General features: G+C 37.9%; 1 protein-coding gene across 4 annotated transcripts in view; it reads left to right on the top strand.

Annotated features, from left to right (window-relative positions):
• The window catches only part of GFRA1 (GDNF family receptor alpha 1), a 263,680-nt gene that overhangs the window by 215,895 nt on the left and 27,777 nt on the right, over window positions 1-20,008 (top strand). For all 4 annotated transcript variants that reach the window (XM_021274105.4, XM_013101922.5, XM_021274102.4 and 1 more), the window contains 3 exons: window positions 6,239-6,348; window positions 11,777-11,911; window positions 14,677-14,855. In XM_021274105.4, coding sequence (XP_021129780.1) covers window positions 6,239-6,348; window positions 11,777-11,911; window positions 14,677-14,855 — 424 coding nt within the window. The remainder of the gene's footprint in view (window positions 1-6,238; window positions 6,349-11,776; window positions 11,912-14,676; window positions 14,856-20,008) is intronic.

The raw sequence follows: 20,008 nt of genomic DNA, 5'->3' as shown, positions 1-20,008 counted from the left end.
TATGGTTTTCTGTAGCAGACATTGTGTAAAAATATCCAACAGATCCCTTGCAGATAACCTGAGCAATGGGAAAGAATAGGATTAAAGGCAAATGGTATGTGACATACTTTATTATGCATTGCATAAGATACAATAATAGAAACCAGGCGTAGAGTATGTTTATTTTAGAGCACTTTTTTAATCAGAAAAAAAATGAGTTAGTAGAAAAATAGAAAGAATACATTTATATTGTTGATTTTAAAATATAAATATGCATAGGCGGAAGTGTTCTTAATTTTACGTGACTGACTTTCTAGTAGTTAGCTCTCCGCTACCTGGGTTATTATATGTCCTGTAAGCAGAAAGCCTGGATAATGCAGGTGGCATCAGGCAAGGTGGGGAGCACGGTGCAGTCGGCCAGCAAGGCAGAAGCCTGCTGGGGCGACGCACGGGTGCTCATCTGGAGCAGGAAGCCTTGGTGGGCTGCCGTGGTGCCTGGAGCCAGCTCCGTGAAGCCAAGAGGCCTCGGGATAAATCCTGTGTGGTCTCTGCTCTTTGTTTCTGTAGCCAGTTACTCCACAACCCAAATAGGCTGCCTGTACGTAATTGAGGAGTGTCTGTATTTTACATACTTCCAGATAAACAACACAATTTTTAAAGATAAATCAAATCTGGAATCAAATATTGGCGTGGGCTTAGTCTACAAGTCATTTAAAATAACAAAACAGAAGCAAAAACAGATAAAACCCAGCTTCTTCCAGCTAGTAGCTGATGTTTGGGATCAAAGATCCCACAATGGTTTCTGCAATGGTTTTTATAAAAGATTTGGATCATCTCACATGAGAGAAACTGCTTTTGGTATTCAGGTCTTGGGAGCCAAGTGGTCTGCTGTTTAATCTTCACATTTTTTTACCCCTCAAAAAGAAGTAAAAATGCTCAAAATTGCCTTTTTTACTTCAAAAAGGGTGTGAATACTGAGGTGTGTGTCAGGGCTTAGTGAGGGCTGGGGGCTCTCTGGGGGCCCCCGAGATGAGCAGGCCAGGATCTCGCAGGCCGGGCTTGACCCATTGCCACAGCCAGGGGCAGCCCTGGGTGTCAGGCACCATTTTGGGGACAGGGACTGGCCAAGTGGCCTTGCTCAGTGTGGCCCTCAGGCAGGGCAGGGCTGTGGTGGGCTGGAGGGGGCTGTGGGCAGGTGGGGGAGCCCCAGAGGCGGGCAGGGGCCTAACGCCCCTCAGGGCTCTGACAAGGTCATGGTTTGAGGAGGACGACAGCCAAAGAAAAACCAACATGTTTCTGCTGAGAGAAATTAAAGTTCTTGTTCAATAAATATATGTAAAAATGCCCATTTAAAGAAAGAATCAAAAATGGCAAAAAATCATGGTTGCTTACAGGTTCTCAGTAGTGTGTCCACAACTAAGGTGATCTGACATGTACTAGTATTGCACATTTCTAGTGCCTTTAATGAAAAACAGTCTTCAAAGATGGGTCGGCTCTAAATTACTAGGTGCAGGGAGGATCATTTCTCTAGTGATGGAGCCACTTTGTGTTTTTTTTCAGCTCACTGGTTGAAAGAGTTTCTTGTGTAGCTTTTGCCTTGTTTTCTTGCTGCCCACTCACTACGTGTTTATGAAACAAAGAGAAAATGAAAAGCTCCTCCACCAAAGAACCTGTTAGTTTGGACACATATCAAGACCTCTTGCCCATATTGCATCCCAGCAGACAGACATAGCACCACCCCAGCTATACAGGAGCTATTTGTAGCTATGGAGCAAGATGCTACATTTGACCCCCACAAAAGAGGAACAGCTATTTTGGCTTTTTTCTTCCCCCTATAATGGTGTCATTTATCACTCTGACATGTATTCATTGACTTAGTCTGAAATTTCTCAGTGTCAGATTTATATTTCTTTTCTCTTTTGAATATTGATGCAACACTTCCCTTACGTGACTGCACTGCATCTGCCAAATGGTGTCTAGACGCTAGAGCAGCTTTAACTAATTAGTGTAGTCACTCCAGTCACTCAGCTTTGGCATTTACGAACCCTTTATGGTACTGTTGTTGAGCCATAAATAGATGCCTAAACACAAGCAGCAATGTAAAGAGAGGTGGTAGTGAGCATGTTCAGACTTCACCCAACGTCACCAAGGTGAATACAGGACAGCAACCCTGTTCATAACCAAGGTAAGAAGTTGTAACCACTCACTTGGGCATGGCAGTGTACATGAATGCAGTCAGCAGAAGATTCATATTTAGTGTCCTTCTCAGGTTAATATCACCACGGCAAAGGGAAACCTAAGAGAGAAGATTTCTCTTTAGTGCCCCTGCCTACAAGCAGTTGAAAATTCATAAAGCCAGAAGAACAGAAGTAAGGGAAATCAACACCCAATAGCCCACTGATAAGGGTAACTTTTGGAAAGGTATATTTGGTTCATAAAGTTGATTTCCAGTAAACCGTGGTTTACAGGGCATCCAAACTGAAAATGCAGATGTAGAAATTATCTGCAACTTCATTGTTTGGACTATACCTTCACATATTGCATCCTGCATTTCTGTGCAGCCAGTGCTGAAGTTGAGTTGGTGAACTTTAGAGAGGGAGTATGGATAAATAGCAAAGATAATTTCATTAAATAACTTCTACAAAACCTTGAAAATAAATTTAGTGAAAACCTAATCAATGTTGCCTATGCAACAAGCTGTGCTAATATAAAATTAAATTGTCTCAAAAATTATGAGCAGATTAAACACAATACTGCTATTAACAAGCCTTATTTGTAAGCAAATTTTGAGTTTTGATTTACCCTGCTGAGTATCTGAAGAACTAGTATCATAAGGTAAACAAATTATCTTTGTTTTCTTTGTATTCTTAACTTTTACAAATTATTTTACTGGTGTTAACACAAAACATTAGAGAACAGTAGGTTTGGATTTTTTTTTCTCTTTTTCACAGAAAGACTGTTTGTTGTTTGATCAGATTTTCTTTGAATTTGCCAGTAGGATTATTCTTATTTTTTCAGGTAGTGCTATACAAAATATTTAAAAGTAAGCTTTCCAGAAGATCTATAATGTACTTTGAGGAGATTAGATTTTCCAGGGCTAAGCTAGAACTCATTTATTTTTTTTTGTGTTTTAGTTTGTTTGTTTGTTTGTTTGTTTCTCTACAAAGAGATTTTTTTTTCTTCCTAGGAAAAAGATTTCTGGGTGCTGCTCTTCAGTTTTATTTATTTATTTATTTGTTTGTTTATTATGCAAGGGAAAGAATCATTAATGCTGCTGAACACAAAGGATTTGTGATTCTTACATGGAAAAAGAAATTATTACCTCCTTCTAAGTGTTAAGTACAATATAAAAACTTCCAGGTTTTGTATCTAGTCATCTAGTAAATAGATACATATATGTACATTGCACATGTAAAACCATGGGCACACATGGTTCAAGTGCTGTTTGTCCTCTAGATACCAAACTGCTCAGCTGTGAGTTAGACACTTACCCACAAGTTGCTAACCTCAAGTTGTTTCCTGCTGAAGAAGCACAAAGTTAGCACAATATGCATATATGTTTTTTGTTTTTTTTTTTTAAATAGACTGTTATCACCTGATTGCTTATCAAGCGTGCCTGAAAGGATTGTCTCTTTTACCCAAACTCTTCTTAATAATCATATGCAATAATTTAGTATAAATTATACTGTATCTAATTAGGCTAATTTGTCTCTTGGTAGACAAGCAGCAGTACCACCGTTTTGTATTATTGATGAGGACACTTTTCTTGGTGTCACTCTACTGGAAACTCAGGGCTAGATCATCAATGAGCACGGTGGAGTTATTTTATGGCAGGTGGACACTTTTTTCTGTTTTTATTTGTTGGTCTTAACTTTATATCCCATGGAAGTTTATCCACATGAATGACAGGTCAGAAGGGAGTAAGAACTTTGTTAGTATGAAGTTGGATGACTCAGAGGGGATGTGTATGACTATGTCCAGCAATGCTTGGACCAGATCTATCTGAACTATATTTGGCTTATGAAAATGTAAATGTGCAACATTATTAGGTTATTACCTTCTGCAACCACAAAAAATCTTCAGAAATTAACATAGAAATCAGGCTGTATGCAAAGGGATCAGCAGAGCAATTTTAGTTTCCTTCGGTGTTTACTACAACAAATAAATTATTCAAGCATACAGGGTAGTAAATGGTTGGTTTTATTCCATAGTCATCAGTACTTACATTCAGAGAAAAGGAGTGTATATTTCTGGACCAATGCAAATAATAATCTAAGGCAGAACTGTACAATTAAGAATGATGAAATGATTGCTGTTAGTAGGATTTACTGAAACCTTAGAAACTGTCAATGATCTTTGTTCCCAATTGCCCAGAAAGCTGGATCTTTGGATTATTGACAGAGAGCGAGTCTCCACAATGACATAGGGTTTCCTTGCCCAAATTCTCTTCATGGTGCTATTTAACTCTTCCCATCCTTGTAATCTGTGTCTTCTCAGCTTGTGCCCTGGTAGGTACACCAGTAAAATGGAGATTCTATGGAAAACTAGACATATAGAACATCTTGAAGGATATGTAGAGAGCTTGACTTTCTCAAGCTGTTAAAGGTTAACTGGGTACAAATGTCCATCACAAGGTTAAATGGTTAAATAAGTGAAAGGAGGGAGTGAAAACCTGGCAGTTGACTGTGGTTTGAAGGAAACCATGAATTCGCTGCTGTCGGGACAGTTATGGATGGAACTAAAAAGAGGTCATGAGAATGGCTCAGATAAATTCAGGTGTGGTTTGCATACAATCTATTTATAGGATGCTTTTTGAAACTAAGCCTGTGAACCTTTTGAAGTTTGCCCATCACTATTTTCATGCCAATTAATGATGTACATCCGTTCCCATTCTGAGATAGGAAAAACAATAAAGCAAACAAAGATAATTAGTCTCTGGAGCATGCCAACAAATAAAATCTGTGCAAATCACTTGTTTCTGCTAACTTTTATGGTTTTGCTGCAAAACTAAAAAAGAACATTTCTATTGCAAATCTACATAATGCTGGAGCAGAGATGGAAATACATATATGACAGCATCCTGATTTTGAAAGGGTTTTGCAAAGATTAAACATCTTATTCTGAAAAACTACTCTGAGTTGTTATAAGCAAGAGAACACTTTCATTCCTTTTTCACGGAGGAAAAGGGATGCAGGGAGGTTAAACCATTTTGCTTATGGAGTCAAAGGTCTAAATGACACTTCATAAATAAACAAAAGTCACTGCTCCAAGAGGCTTCCAAGTCCAACTGAAAACAAAATCACAGCTAAGGAGAGAAGGTTAAGATGGGCAGGAGATAGACTGCAGGATGTGGACCTTGACTCAGCTCAGTGATGCCTCTCAAATTTTACAGACCTGGATGGGAGCATTACATGGCTTTTAAAGTGCAAATTGACAGAACAGCTTCTAGCTGCTAGGAACTCTCTTCTTGGTTTCCAAAGTCATAATAAAATGTTAATTGAGATAGGGCTTTAGCCCTAGTATTGAAGCACTTTTCCAGAGGTGAGCCGTGCTCTCCCCCTCTTGGAAATGGGGTAACTGAGGTAAGCAGAGATAAAAATTCAGTAGCAGAACTGGATGCAGAGCACACATTCACTACTTCTGAGCTCAATGCTGTAAACTTTAGATAAATGCACATTTTACAAGAACAGATAGATTCTCAGTACCATTGCTCCAGGGGAGTGTGTAGATCATGCCATCTGGATCTGCCCAGTTCAGCCAGTTGGCTCTGCAGGCAAGTGCAGAGCAGGGGTAAGCCCATTCCCTGGAAATTCAGGGCAGAACTAAAGCAGGTCCTGCCTCAAGTCATGGAGTAAGAGGGCTCAGGGAGCAAAAACATAGTCTTGTATAATGAGGAAACTAGCAGAAACTGTGTTCTGTTCCTATAGAATAACAGATTCCAGAGTTCAGATCCAGGCAAAATGACCACTCATGATAAAATGTCTCTTTGTCTTTTTTTTTTTGGCATTAAAATGCAGAGCATTTCTTTTAGCAAAGGGCGTGCATGACCCTGTCATTTTGTACCTTTTTGCTGTTTTCTTACACTTTTTTGTTCTGGTTTCAGAAATGGAATCTGGAAAAAGACCCTTATCAATTGAAATGTGTCCAGTGTATATCGAAGTTAAAAATACTAAGTGCTGTTGAAAAATAAAAAGACTGTAAAAGGTAAGAATGCCTGCAGGCTTGATTTTTAAAGATATGCCTTTTTTTCATGTTGCAGATCTCGCCTTGCAGATTTTTTCACAAACTGCCAGCCTGAGTCACGGTCTGTTAGTAGCTGTCTGAAGGAGAACTATGCTGACTGCCTCCTCGCTTACTCGGGGCTTATTGGTAAGAATGCAGGGAGGGGTTGGCGCTTGCTTGATCTAAAAAAAAACAACAACACCCAAACAATATTTTGAAGACCCTCGTGAAATAAAAACAGTCGAACACTGTACTGTATGATTTTAGCCAAAATTCTCAGCTAAGTGTGTTGGTCTTGTTTAACTTTACGGAGATTCCTGAGGTAAATTTGTACATTGCAAGGAAATTAAGGACAGGATAAAGAGAGAAATGTGTTTGAATTTGAAATAAACTTATATAATTAAGCTTACAAAGTAAAGCTTAATAAGGTGGTTGACTTCTGGACAGGACATGAAATAAGGTAAAAAGAACAAATAAAGCTGCAACTTGGTTGGTTTAGCAGCTGTCATCACGAGGTGGGGTAAAATATTTCTTGGTCTTTAGGGAAAGCTTGGACATTTGAGGAACGAGTTGATAGACCAGACCAGCCTTGTTTCACTTGCAGCTGCTGTAGTTCTTTCCACGATCACCTTCTGTCTGCTCTAAGTTTTCTTAGGTGCCTGTCAATGGATTGGAACTGAGACCAAATTTATCATCTGAACTCCTCTCCCTCCCCAACATAATTCATTTTGCTTGCTGTCACCTTCCTGACTGCCAACAGGCACAAGGGTGACTATATGCAAGTCAGGTTCCATACACCCTCCACAGTATTTGATTCCTGAAAGAGAGAGGTTATCTCAGGAAGGTGAATTGTAGAAATACCATGGCTGGGCAATAAACAATAAGTGAATGTCAGAACTCTGAAACAACAGATTTTAAAAGTGCACCAGATTAGATGTTTTTAAGCTTACAGCCTGCACCTGCTGCATTGCAGTAATAGCCCCTTCTGTTGGGTGTGAAGGTCCCAGCTGAGTCCCTTATCTTTTGAAATAATATCTGAAATAAAATATTTTCAACTTATTTTTTTTTAAATATATGTATATATAAATGACTGAAAGCCACATTTGCTGACTTGTTTCCATTCTTAACACTCTAGCATCTAACAAGTGAGGTAAGTCCATGGAGTACTAACTGCTTAAAAAAGACATGATAATTTTGGAGGACATTGTTCTATGTCTTAAGTGATAACGACAGTATGCAAAGGCTATAATATATGAGCGGTTATGACAGAATGTCATTTGACTCTAAAAGAAAGAATTGAACAGCCCTGAAATCTGATCTAGTCAATGAGATTAAGAAGTCTAGCTGCTGGCAAAGAGTAACTTACTAATAGATACTTGTGGGTGAGAGCTGCCAAGAAGTTCTTGCTGGACCTAGTGAATCTTGCTGACAGTTTTGTTGGATCCATTTTTCAGTTTAAGCTCAAAGATGACGCAGTTCACATAGTAAGTTTTTTGTGTGTGTGTGTTACTGTGGATGACCATGCTGCAAAACACTGTCAGACGTCAGAAATGTGGAATGGGTCCCTAAGGAGCTGAAATCAAAAGGGGATCTGATTTTCAAAGGGAAAAATAAACATCTTTCTTCTTTCCTGTCAGCCTCTAGATACATGCAAAAAGATGGGAACTGATTAGCGTTACAGAAGTTTGTACTTCTTGGAAGTCATTCTGAGAAACCAAAATTACCAAAACAAAGCTTTCATCTGCTGAAGCAGTAAATTCCTGCTTCTGATATCAAGCTGATATAAAACTGGAGTAAATTATATGAAGACCATCACATTTGTAATAGGCTGAGATCAAAATCAGAAGTACAATGTTTCTACTGTCTACTTAATATATACAAAATGCGGGAAGAATAGATAGCGAGGCCCTGGGTAAGAAGCTGTTACAGATTCATTCATTCATCAGAACTCCAGGATGTCCAGGTGTTTTAATTAAGATAAGATATCATTCATTCATATATGCGTGTATATATATATATATATTTCATTAAATGTAGCAAAAATTGTGCCTCCACATAGTTTGTTCAGGAAAATTAGTATTCTGTGTTGAAGATACAGTGGATGTGATTCTGTTTGCATCAGGGTGTTATGTATGTAATTATAAAGCTACATATAGGTTAGATGTTAGGAAGAATTTCTTTACTGAAAGGGTTGTTAGACATTGGAACAGGCTGCCCAGGGAGGTGGTTGAGTCACCATCCCTGGAAGTCTTCAAAAGACGTTTAGATGTAGAACTTAGGGATATGGTTTAGTGGGGACTGTTAGTGTTAGGTCAGAGGTTGGACTCGATGATCTTGAGGTCTCTTCCAACCTAGAGATTCTGTGATATCTTACAGGAATGTGGAAGACCTTAGTGAATCACCTTAGGCTCCTTGTTACAGTGATAAAGATAAATTAATACTTTTAAAGAATTACAGCATGTAAAGAAAAAAGATAAAAATGATCAAATGTAAAATAAGACTAGTGATCGCCATGCTTGAGATTCAATGCTTTGCTTACAGCCTAGTTTAAGCCATCTGGACCTGTTTGTACTCCCACAGCAGTCTGGTATGGCTGCAACTGCTGACTTCAGGATCTGGTTAAGCATTCATTTTCTGACACATTTTCACCTCTTTTCAGTAAAATCCATCTCATTTCCCCAGAATTCCCTGGAATTCCATGGGAGTTTGTATGAATAAACTGCTTTTTGCAGAACTTGATGCTTGCTTCTGGATCCAGTACCTAGTCTTTAGACTTTGGTAATGCCAAATGGTTTATACTCTAATCCTCATTTGCTAAGATACTTTCTGCCTCCAACATGCAAACGGACTTCTTGTTCTTCTAACATTCTTGTTACTTAAATGTTGTTGATTGCTGCATTTGATTGCCTTCACTGGTCTTGGGCAAATTCCTGTTGTTGGCTTTCATTTACTGTGTCACACGTGGGTCAAAACAACTTCAGTCACACACCCTTCTCCTGGACCCACCATAAATCTCCTAATTCTTAACTGACCCTAATTTGAACAGCATTTTGGTTGTGCTCAGGTCAATTCTGCTTTTCCCTAGAATATGGAGACCCGACTGCCTACAACTGAGACCGTCACACAACTATTTGATTCAGAGAACACACAAAACTGAGCATGTCCTATTTTACTGCCAACCACCGTGGTTTCTCTGATCTGTTAGTGTCCTTGAGCAGAATTTCCAAGATGCAAGCTAGAGGAGGGAGGAGGAGGGGAAGGCACACACGTTGCAGGGAGAAAAAGGAAATACACCCCAGGAAACGAAGCATATAATCCGCTTGGGTTCACATCTGCCCCCAGGTTTAAATGACAGACTGATTTTCTACTAGCTGCTCTTTCAGCCACTCTGCTGTTTTTGCTGGATGTACAGTTTGTGTGCTGCATATACACACTCCCTGTCCTGGTGTTCCAGTATTCGTCAACCTTAATCATAGTTTGGTATCTCTTACACTTTTAGCCCCTGCCTTGACCCGTTTTAATTACCTTATTACCTTTTTGTGGCCTTTCGTCACTGACCTTTTAAACTTCCTCAGTACCATTCTGTTTTCTCAACCCTTCACGAAGTGTTTGCTACTTATCCTTTTTTTTTTAACGCCGACTGTTTTCTTTCCATTTGCAAAGTCTTGCTTTTCATTTTCTCTCACTTCTTTTCAGATCATATCACAGGGTTGAAATAGAGCACTAAACCATCAAATAACTGGTAGATATTTTCACTTTTTTTAGTTTAATTTAACATCATTCCTGTTCTTATTTATCTACTGTCAAATTTTCATTTTAATGACGCAAATGATATTTGCCTATTTTACTAAATTCTCCACTTCCATTTAATAAGTTTTGAACTGTGCTATTTACTCATGTGCTAATCTCATGTAGAATTTGAGTGATTATTATCACAGCTATCTCTCAGAAGTTGGAAGTAGATGAAGACATAGAATTTCATTCTAATTTAAAACCATCCCCAAACAAGACAACAGATGCTTTTCCTGACTTTGGCAGTTGCACTGCATTCGTTTTCACATACATTACTGCCTTTCTCAGGCCAGCCCTTCATGTCTGTTTTCCTTGGTCTCCCACATCATGTATGAAGTATTTTGCATGTTGATTTGTTTAGTTCCCAGCACTGCCTGGTGACTGGAAGGCTATTTCACATCATTCTGTGATTTGTGTTATTTCTAATGTTACTTTTTTATCCCTATTTATTTGATAGCCCTTTCCTATGTGGTATTACAGACTCTTGGCCCTGGACCTGTGGACCAAATTTCCTCTGCTAATGTACACTTTGGGTCTCTAATATTTTCCTTCATTTAATGTGTCTTTTTAATGACTACTTTGATGACATTTGAGGAGTTTTGAGGGGCTATGATCACGTATCCTCATGATACAAAGCCTGTCCTAGAGCTGTAGATTGCCAAGTGAGGGACTTGTTTCCTGAAACTGCTGTGCTCGGTAAAAGTATCTAACTGCAGCCCTTTTTAATTAATTTTCTCGTGTTTGGTGAGACATACAATAAAGATTCAGACTTCTCAATCCTTAGGAGAATTTGAGATCTCTGACCTACTGTGCTGATGCCTTCAGTGTGACTAGAGGTTTGAATAAATGTTATCTCACAACAGTTACCTCATCCAGATGAGCGGTGAATAGTTCCTGTATAACTTCTAGGATACAGAACACATTCTTTGGTCTCATTCGATTATTGCTGGCCTTCAGCTGACATATAAATGTGAAAATATTTACCTAAGAATTGTAAGAGAGTTGGAATGAGACTGTAAGATGTTGACAGTGTTCAGGAAACAACCACTGTACTACAAAAGCAGTGATGCAGCAACATTAATAATAATTTATTACCTGCTAAGAATCAGTTGTGTCTTTTCCTGCATGCTGGTTGTGTTTTTGCTTTGTCCTTCACCATAACCCACTCTGTTGGCAGGGCCCTTAGGAGCACCGTAGGGATGGATAGCACTCCTCCAGGACGCGTCAGCACTCTGTGCAGCATGATGACGTTCTCCTTGCTTATGCATTTCAGAACTGTTTTTCCTGGCTGGCTGCAGACCTGGGGAGGAAGCTCCAGTTATTTGCAGAAAATGAAAGAAAGAGCAAGTGAGGAAGAAAATAGGATTTTTAGAGTGCAACTCTGAGGACTCAGCTCCACATGTTTGATTTGGCAGCAGAGGCTTTTTAAGAGGTTTCCCACTTCTCTCACTCCATCCCTCCCTGTGCTATAGTTTTTCACCTCTCAGTTCTACTGAGAGCTCTCTGTGGTCTTGCAGTATAAACTCTTTTGAAACAAGGGAATGTGTCTTTACTATGTGAGCCGTTTAACCTGCAGTGGTTACACTCAAACAACCAAGGGTGTAAAATGTTGCACAGGACTGGTGGGCAAAGGGAGCTGGGGACTCTAGAAGCTGAAACTCTACCATAGGTTTGCACTTTGAATGTATAACTTAACAAGTGTTTTTTGTCTTCTTCTTAGTATGGGAATAATACTTCAGTGTAGAGGTTGCTCACAGTACAGTGCTTTATTTTTTTTTAATAGGCACAGTGATGACACCAAACTACATAGACTCTAGTAGTCTCAGCGTTGCCCCATGGTGTGACTGCAGCAACAGCGGTAATGATAGAGATGAATGCCAGAAATTTCTGAATTTCTTCCAGGACAACACATGCCTTAGTGAGTATGGAATTAGATGTCTAAAAGAGTTTTAGCATGTTTCATGAAATTTATTTATTGTTTAAATTTGTTGTGATGCATCAAGCCAACCTCTTTTCACACTGTAAAAGTGGTTCTGGTGTAGATGAAAGAACTAGAATTGAACAAACTCAAACAAATAAATATTCCTGATACTGTAGTTTATGGCCAAGGTTGCAAACACAGGATGTTGTTGGAAAAAATAAAATCAAATTACAGAAGTGTATCATACAGAAATACGTTTACATCACAGATCATGTTTGGACCCTAGCACTCAGGGAGCATCTGTACCAAAAAATTGCAACACCTTAGGGCCTTGTGTATAATTTAAGAACTTCATATTAAAAAATACATGTATTTTATGAAGGATTTGCTGTAGGTAAGTATGAATTGGATTGTATTTGCAGTTTATGGCCAAACGTCAGGTTTCTTAGGGTACTTGATCTCAAATGCCTGGTTTTAACACAAGGCTGGATGGTACCCATTTTCAAGATTTTGTTAAATTATTGATTTCTTTTCAGTTAAGCTTACTCCCAAATTAGGGACTATTATAAATTTCAGAATGGCTCAGTGGAGTCAATTTTGGCAGGTTCTCTTTTCAAATTTCCTGTCTGCCTGCAGCAGCATAATTGGATGATGTGGAGTGTGCACCAGAGTTTTAATTTCAGATAAATGAGGAGACCAAAAGAACTTGGCTTCCATAGCCTAGCAGAACAGAAGTTGAAAGCACACATGATTGTCCTTTGAAATTGCATTAGGGGGGCAAGTACAGGGAGGGAAAAGAATTAGTTAACATAAAGAACAGTGTTGACACAGGATTAAAAAGAGAGGTATTTGCCATACATATTTAGATTTGGAATTGAAAATTTTTTAACCATCAGGCTTAAGTTAAAAGAACAGCTTTTCAGCAGGAGGGGAAAAAGTTCTTCCTCATTTTACAAGGCATTTTTCATCAGATTATGAAAAGAAGCATTCATTGTTGCTTTTTGCAAAAAAATAATGAATGAACATGATGATCCAGACTGTTACATCCACTTCTATATTCTTGTATTACTGCTAGTGAGGGTCTGTATTTTAGGATAGGGTCTGAAAATCTCCATTTGTAGCTCCTCAGCTGGCAGCATGTTTGTGAAGACATGGGGAGCTTTGCATACAAAAAAGTGAGTTACTTGAGTTCCTATTTGTTGAACTATTAAGCTTCAGAAGAATTAAAGTTACTCAAGACCACTTACGAAAAAAAATAATTCTGTCTGTGATTGTGGAAAAGTTAACAATACAGCCCAAGACCACCTTCAAACCTAATGGTGCTGCAATTTATATAGGTATACTGTAAAACATCAGATATTAACAATTTGTGAATATTAATTGCTACAATGTTAGCAGTTCTTTTTAAAATGCATAGGCACAAATATCCTATGTCCCTTTTTTGCTACCGGTACGAAAATGTTAATGAAGACAAATCAAAGACATTAGAGGCCACTGTGAGACAAATTATAGTCATCCCAGCTGTTAGGGAGCTCTTTTTTCATGAAGAAATTAAAGGTGTTTCTGGTTAATAAAATGTTTTTTTCCCTCATAGAGAAGTGGAAAAGTTCAATTAAAAAAAATAAATAATAATGTCTTGATATATAAGTAGCATTTCCGTGCCTGGAGCAATGGCATAGAATGCTGGAATTTCTGTGATCCTTCTTGCAATAATGGAAACAAATTAACAGGAGTTACTGTTAATTTAGGAAACCATTCAGACATCAGGAATACTTTCTATGTGGAAACTATTGCTTTATGTACTGCCTTACTCAGGTAAAGCCAGGAAAAATATCGTTCCACTCTGCCTACTTTGTCTTTATCAAGCTAACTGATTGTGATGCCCACTATAGATTCTTCTCCATGTGTGCTGGAGTTCTGAGAACTAATATTAGAATAAAATGCATCTTTCTCAGATGAGAATTAAATGTAAATTACTTTATAAAGGAAGGAATACCACTGAGAAGAAGTATTAATAGCTTCCACATATTAGTCCCCAGTGAAGTTGTTTGATTTCTTATACAAAGAATTTGAAATAAGAAATCCCTAAATCCATGTTGAATCCCCAAAGACCTGATTAAAAACTGGTTTTTATTTTTATTTGTTTACGAAAAAAAACAACCAATTTACTCTTGCCATAAACACACTCTTTAATCCCATGAAACCATGATAAGCTTTTTAACTTTCATATCCTGAAGTTTTAGTTTAAGCATGTTTCCCTCACCTAATTATGCAGATTTTGATTGAAAACTGTAAGGAAAACTGAAAGGAAAAGATTGTTAGTTAAACCATTTTGTCATTATGGGCATATTATTTTTAATACAGCAAGCTGTAGAAATAAATTGGTATTTTGCCCACTCTGATTTTAGTTTGCTACATAACATCACCTGCTTCAGATAGGATGTAACATTGAAACTGATTTTTAAATCTTGAAAGTAAATTTTTGAGGCTTTTGGTTGGTAACAAATATGATTACAGTAAGACCTAGGGCTTCTGTCAAGAATGACTGGGAATGTTATAAAGAATAGGCTGCATCAGATCATTATGCGGCCCCAGCCTCTCGGTTCATGTTTCTGATATGTTCAAAATTAAGACACATTTTTCAAAATAAAAATGGAGCATTTATAAATACACAGTTTTGATGGAATAATAACAATAATAATAAAAAATCATTTCTGCCATTTGTTTAGAAGTAGAAAATTGCCTATAATTTCTTTTTACAGAAAATGCAATTCAGGCCTTCGGCAATGGTACTGATGTGAATGTGTGGCAGCCAATCTTACCAGTACAGACCACCACAGCCACAACTACGACAGCTTCCAGACTTAAAAACACAGGTTCAGAGACCACCAACAATGAAATACCGGCTCACAATGATTCACCAGCATGTGCAAACCTGCAGGTAAGAAAGTCTTTGTAATTGTTGCAGTACATAAAAGAAAGGTGTTCATGGATATGTATGCAGAGTAGTTTCATGCTCCATGGATAAATACTGCCTAATTTAGAGTATCTGTTTAGTAGTTAGATACCAGATATACTGTAAAATAACGGACACTTTTTAAAGAAGAAGCATGCATATTTCAGAATGGCCTTCTTTGCCTCACTCAGACAAACAAGGCATAGTATTTAATTTATCACAGGTTTGGATATGAACGTGGTACTGTCCAAACCCTGCCAACACATGTCAGATTAAATTAGTCTGCTGAGTAAACCAAATTCAAGGGGAACTTCGAATGTTAGCTAGCATGGGATGCTATTTTTTTTTTTTTTTTTTTTTTTTTTAGTCTGAGTAGGTCTGGGTAGTGGAGAATATCGCGTGCTACAGGGTGAGGGAGCTGGATAAACATGCAAGCTATTTTGGATCAGGTGCCTTCCTGAACTGAACTCAAAGCTGTGATATGATTTTGGCCAGTGGCTGCAGCCATTTCCTTTAGTGCTTCAGTCAGCCTGTTTGTGGTGTGTCATTGATTCTGGATTTTAAAGAGGGTCATTGCTTGCTGAAGGAAGTGTATGCAGCCCTTAGAAAGCATTAAGAATTTGGGCAGGAGAGAGCTGCAAAATCTAGGCAGGAAAGGTCATGAAGTAACAGGCAATGTTGGTTAACATTCTTCCAAGGCATTACTGAGTCGGAAAGTATATGAGGTTAATTGTAGATGGTGTTGAGTTTAGGACCTTCTGTTTTAATTTGATTTTTCATATCTGTACATTCATTATTAGTTAACCTTTATAAGTTACCGATGAGAGAAAGATAGTTGTAGGCACTTTATTTCCATATGCAGTAGCCGTTTGACCAAATGAAATATGCTAAAAAGAAATGTAATCTTTTAAACCTGGAACTTGGAGTATCTTGCGTCTGAAGCAAGAACCTGATGAAATATTATTAATTCACTTCATGTTGTATTAAAAAGTTTTATGGCAGAGATCACATTTTCCTGCAGTGGTTGTACAGTCATACACGTTACACATAGACTAAGGTTTCCAGATGCTTCCAAAGTAGACAACTACTAAACCGAAGAAGTAGCAAGTGATCACAAATCCCATTGGTTTCAGTTTGCTTTACAAATGTTCCTCAAACCTGAATAGATGTTCCATTGTTCTGAAAACAAATGAAGTTCTTCCCTGTCCTCCCTACCTTACACCAATTACTCTGGCATTTTGAGGTCATGTCCCACTTGAATTTATCAGCCCTGGTTTGAAGGTGTGCTATGACTTCAAGTACACCCTAGATATACTTGACACAAGATGTAAAGCTCTCCAGGGAAAACAGCTTCATTTAAATAAATTATCTGCTGTTTTGTAAAAACTACAGATATGCTAGCATTAAAAGGTCACTGAAGTTACATGAATCACACTTTTTTTTTCTTCTTTTTTTTCTTGTGAAATACAACATTCTGGTGCTAGCTATTTTCTTCTGTCAGAATTGAACCATGAAGAACAAAGCTTTTACATTTCAATGCATTTTTCAATAGTAACTTGTGAATAGAGCCAAAACAAGCCCACACTTTTTTAAAGAAACCTATGTTTATTGGACAGTGTGGTGCCACTTTGCATGTGAGACTTAAACCTCAGTTCAAATTTTACAAAAGAACTGGAGGCATTCATATCACACTTGGAGAAGCGTATTCATTCCAAGGCTCTCCTCCCATGAAAAATATGCCTTTATAGTATTTTCAAAACATGAACTAGTGCTACCAAAAGCAATCTGAAAGTCTTTGTTATACACTTAGCATTTGAGCTGAAAATTTCAAAAAGGCAATCTAGCCTAAATATTGTGAAAAGTAGACTTAAAAAACGTTAGTCTTAGTTCAAAAAGACAGTGACAGAGAGGGGATGTGGAGGTGATCATTGAGATGCTACAAGGATGCATATCCTAGCTAGTGGATTTAGAAATGCAGTAAAGGAAGAAAGAGCAGGAAGTGATTGATTAATACAAATTGCTATAGAAATAAATACAGTAAGGGAGGAAAGAGCAGGAAGTGATTGATTAGTATAAATTGCCATAGAAATGAACAAATACTAACCTCCTGAGGTTGTAAAATACAGAACATTAACCCAATCTGCCAAGAGTGTCACCAGCGGAGCAATTTTTGTTACATTTTTTTCTGACTTGTTCACAATGGTTGCATGAAAAGCAAGAATACAGTAATGGTTTTGTCATTCTGCCATGTACTCCAGCACAGTACTTGGGAATCTGGAGTTGTGAGTGCCTGAAGAAAATACGCAGTACTCTTTGTTTATCTGAAGTCAGTATTTATTTTGAATGCCTGTTGAAGGTTTGGACTTCAAATAATTTTTGCTTTAGTGATGCTATTTAGAAATAGTTCTTCATTTCACATTAGCATTGCTACAAGAATTTTCAGTTTAAGTGTCAGTGTGATATTCTCTTATTTCTAATTGATGCAGAGAAACATTGATTTTTTTTTGTATGCTTATTTAATGTTTAAACATGAATGGATTTGTGTACTACACTATTTTTTCTGTCCCTAAATTAAATTGGCACTCCATCTGTGCCAAGAAGATGCTTACCTTCATCAGGAGTGCTATAAACTCTCCTATAAACCTGGCTTCTAACTAAGTTTGCTAAACACAAAGAATAAATAGTGGTTAGTTTTATATAGATGTGAATTCAAATATTTTTGAGGTGCTTGATGTCTAGCAAAGATTCCTCAGCACCATGTTATAAAATAGTGTGAACAAAAGGGAAAAGACAAATGCCAACAGTATGGTGCTTATACATCCACATTTTATTAAGCAATTGTCATCCCTATCTTTTTTTCTGATAGCTGCACTCCAACTTTTTATACTTAACTGTCATATTTGTTTGTCTTTCATTCTCGGTTGTAACTGGTGTTTAGTATATCAGTCAAAAAATGGTTATGGCTTTCAGTCTCACACTCTACCATCACTGCTTGAACCATCATGTTGGATTATGTGAAAAGGACAAAAGAATGAGTTTGGAAGTGTACTCACTCCATGTATTCTTCAAGAGAAATGCTGCTTCTGCATTTAGGAAAGATGCATGGAAATGAAAAATGATAAAATAAACTTCAAATGATAGATTAGATTAGATTAGCATCATCAGAGATAAATAAAAAATTAAGACTTTCATACTGGATTTGCAATGATATTTTAGAAGACATTTTGCATGTGACTAAAAAAGAAAGGAATCAAAGTAGTTAAGGACATTTCATTCTATTTTTGTGCATTGAAATTTATCAACTCCTTAGCCAAAGCTATATACTTTGTTTCCTCATGTTTATTATAAATGTCTTGATCTAGGTAACCTTAGCTCAGTATTCAGAGGGAATGTAAGGTTTTCGTGCTTTTGATGACGTGTGAGTAGTACACACATATAACTGAGATATGTGGCCCTTCAGACTGAAGGCAAATATTTTTCTGTTGAGTCCAGTATGTGAATGTCTTTGTACTCTCAGCAGCAGAATTCGGATTTCAAATTTATGAGATAGTATTTAAAAGCTCAAATATTCTGTGGGGGGAAAAAAAAGGAAAAGAGAAATGCAGATACTTAAATCTGTAGATTCTTTGTATTTGCTGTATGATTTGGGATTATTTAGAGCAGTGTGGATTGTATTGCACGCTGTTCTTCCACAATTTCTGTAATTCCACATAAAGCTGTTACTTGAAGAAGAATGTATTATGGCAAGTCTTGGGACAAAAACAGGAGACAGAGCTCATAGTTCTCTGAGACTAGAACTTTAGCATGACTGAGACTGGAAATTTTGCTTTTAGCTTGTAGGTCTAAGCATTGCACATCTTCACCCCTCTGTCTGCTAATCCAGTGTTTGAAATGCTGTCTGTAATTATGTAATGTAGCTTCCTGTGCGTCAAATATAATTATTATTATAAAGCATTGTGTAGGTGTTAAGAGAGGGTTAAAAGCTTCGTTGTAGTGCTCTGAGGATCAAGACACAGCAGGTGTGGAGCTTCGTGGACTGGTAATTGGGTGGTGGGTGAGCATAAACAGGGCACACAGGCAGCATGTAGGTGTTTTGTTGATGAGGGAATAGTACCACTGCTGAGACTGTACTGTGGAATAAAGACAAAGTGAACTTTATTTATCCCCTGTGCACTACTATCATCTAGTCCATATGGCTGGTACCCTCTTTACCCCAGTCCCACCATACAATCTGTGATCTTTCTGTTCCTTTTTCGTTTTGTGAAAAACAAGCACTGTCCTTTCAAATGCCCTGCCTCCCTCCCTTGGGAGATGTTGTACTTGGACCTCTTCCTCCAGACATCACAATTACACAGAAAGTTCCAGTCTGGAGCAAAAGATGGACAAGAATATAAAACTCTTATGGCTGTGCCAGAACAAATTGGAAAAAAAAATAGAATATTGACTAAATGTTTCATATGAAAAGATTTAAATTTGCCTCCCGTATTTCCAGGATTAGCTGACATAATGGGGTCAGCCTGCTTGTATGAGTGATTTACAGAACACCTATTGGCAGGTTTTCCTCTGAAAAAGCAACAACTTTAATTTGCTTTCGCCTTAATTCTGTTTTACCTAAAGGAGTCTTGTGTGCTTTACCTGTTCAGGTTAAAATCTAGCAGCTAGGGATAATTCAAAGTTTTATCTTTAATTGTATCCTTCTAATTTGGATATCACTAAACAAAATCCTGTTTTACCAAAACAGATACTGTTTCATCCATTGATACTGATTTCAGCAAAATTAATCCTGATTTGTTTCAGCAGCATGGTAGACAGGGGTCCTCAGAAATGTACTCTGAGACTACAGTTCCCTGAGACTGTTTTCATTTACTGCATGGTTGTTTCACCTTTTGCACAGGACTGCAAAGGTCAGGTCACTGCAGGAGAGGGTCAGGTCTCATTTTTCAGGCGTGTGGCAGTCTGGGTGTTCATTGGTGTGGAAGCAGTCGGCAGTCCTCCTGCATTGCTGTACAAACAGCGTACCTCAATGGCAGAAGGCTGCTTTGCAGTTAGCATGTACATACGTATGTGCTAGTGGTCTGATCGTGTAGACTGCTCCCACTTGGAGCAAGGCTGCACTTACGTTCTTCAATGTCTTTGCC

This window comes from Anas platyrhynchos, chromosome 6, assembly GCF_047663525.1.
Source record: "Anas platyrhynchos isolate ZD024472 breed Pekin duck chromosome 6, IASCAAS_PekinDuck_T2T, whole genome shotgun sequence".
Taxonomy (NCBI): domain Eukaryota; kingdom Metazoa; phylum Chordata; class Aves; order Anseriformes; family Anatidae; genus Anas; species Anas platyrhynchos.
The sequence above is the reverse complement of the archived record's forward strand: the minus strand, read 5'-3'. Positions and strand labels throughout refer to the sequence as shown.